The sequence below is a fragment of the Zingiber officinale genome, chromosome 3B (genome assembly GCF_018446385.1).
Source record: "Zingiber officinale cultivar Zhangliang chromosome 3B, Zo_v1.1, whole genome shotgun sequence".
NCBI classification, from domain to species: Eukaryota; Viridiplantae; Streptophyta; class Magnoliopsida; order Zingiberales; family Zingiberaceae; genus Zingiber; species Zingiber officinale.
Window position 1 is genome coordinate 4285852 of NC_055991.1, and position 1669 is coordinate 4287520.

The 1669-nt window shown below is 47.8% G+C and overlaps 1 protein-coding gene across 1 annotated transcript; it reads left to right on the plus strand.

Moving 5' to 3' along the window:
• The first annotated feature begins 202 nt into the window (after nt 1-202).
• LOC122055578 lies at nt 203-1372 on the plus strand. The gene is made up of 2 exons (XM_042617073.1): nt 203-479; nt 910-1372. Exons 1-2 carry the CDS (start codon nt 291-293, stop codon nt 1267-1269), a joined length of 549 nt encoding a protein of 182 aa, XP_042473007.1. The 5' UTR covers nt 203-290; the 3' UTR covers nt 1270-1372.
• The last annotated feature ends 297 nt before the right edge of the window (nt 1373-1669 follow it).

The following is a 1669-nucleotide window of genomic DNA, read 5'->3' on the forward strand; positions in this document are numbered from 1 at the left end:
TTTTTGCTTTATTTTTTAAAAAATTGGAGGGAATGAAACACTTTTTTTTTAAGAGTAGTAGCTAAGTCTTCACATGAAAAAAAGTTTCCAACATTTTTTTGTTTGGGTTAATTTGCTTATATATATATATATATATATAATATTTTCCTTTTAAAAAAAAAATTAAAGCTAGACCGCGTCAAAACCGGCATTGCAAACTTTTTTTTTTCATTTTTATTCTCTCCACCCACCACCATCATCGCATCGGTCCTTCGGTAGTTCCTCTCTCTTCCCCGTTCTCTCTCTCTCTCATGACGACTGCCAACATCGACACGATCGCCGCCTCGCTGCGCGACTGCAGTCTGGCCAGCTCCGGAGGTAACGGGGGAGACCGATCGCCGCAGCACCTCGCCGACTTCATCGCCGCCGGGGAGATCACGGTGGACCTCAACTCCGACTCCGCCCTCCCTTGCCATTGGGAGCAGCGCCTCGACATGCGGGTGCCGTTAACGTTTCCCTCCCTCCATCCCTTCATCATTCCCCTCTTCTTAAATGCTCCAATCATCGACTATAAATGCGCTGACCTTCTCAAAATCCTTTTTTGGAACCGATCTCGCCGTCAAAATCCTTCCTTTGCCCCCTTTTTCTCCTTCTTGCATCCTCGCCCCGAGTCAACGAGTAGGAGCACAATTAAAACTAGGCTCTTGATTTAACATATTGTCATTAATTGGTGTTGTTTCCGTCGATCGACGATAGCAGCAGTTGTGTGTTCTCGATCTCCATTTCGTGCCCTTTTTGATCTATTTCTGCATCTGCTCCACGAAACGGCATTAAAGATTTGATTTTTACAGCGATTTGATAATTAGGCTTCATCCCTCTTCTTGCAACAAAAAATTAATCCTTTTTGTATCGATTTGATCGATCTTGCAGACGGGTGAAATCTATTACATCAATTGGAAGACCGGTATCAAGGCGACGGCCGACCTGCGCCCTTCCACCTCTGCCGCCGCCGCTCCGGCCTACTCCTCCTCAGAGGAAGAAGCAACGTCGGACGAGTGCAGCTGCGTCTCGTGCATCGGCAGCGGCGCTTCCTACGACGAGGACGACGACGACCACAGTGACGACTCCTCCAGCGTGTCCTCCGCCTCCCCTCCGCCTCCCGTCCATGTCCTCGTCGCCGCTGGTTGCAAGGGCTGTTTCATGTACTTCATGGTGCCAAAGCATGCCGACGCTTGCCCCAAGTGCGGCGGCGGCGGCCTCCTCCACCTCGGCCTCAATGGCTCCATCTGAAACATCAACCTTCCCCACCAAGTTCGATTTTTTTTTCCTCCGCATCATCGATATGTAAAAACCATTATAATCATTGCGGTATCACCTCCTGCTTTTAATCAAATCCATGACTGGTTTCCGACCTCCTCCAACGAATGCAATCTCTAACTAATGCTGCGGTATCACAAAGCCCAATGCTTGATATTTGCAGATGTTCTGCAGTTTGACAGTGGAGCTGTGACCAGACCAGCCCCACCCCCAAGTACAAAAATATTCCCTCACTGTCATCTCGTAGCGAAATTAATGCAACTAGATCTGCAAGCTAATTTCCAGCAGAAGTTCAATTTATTGAGAGTAAAGCAACACATCAAGCGTCGCATGAAAGAAGCTAATGGAGACGCTAGCTGAACGTTGAGTAGTA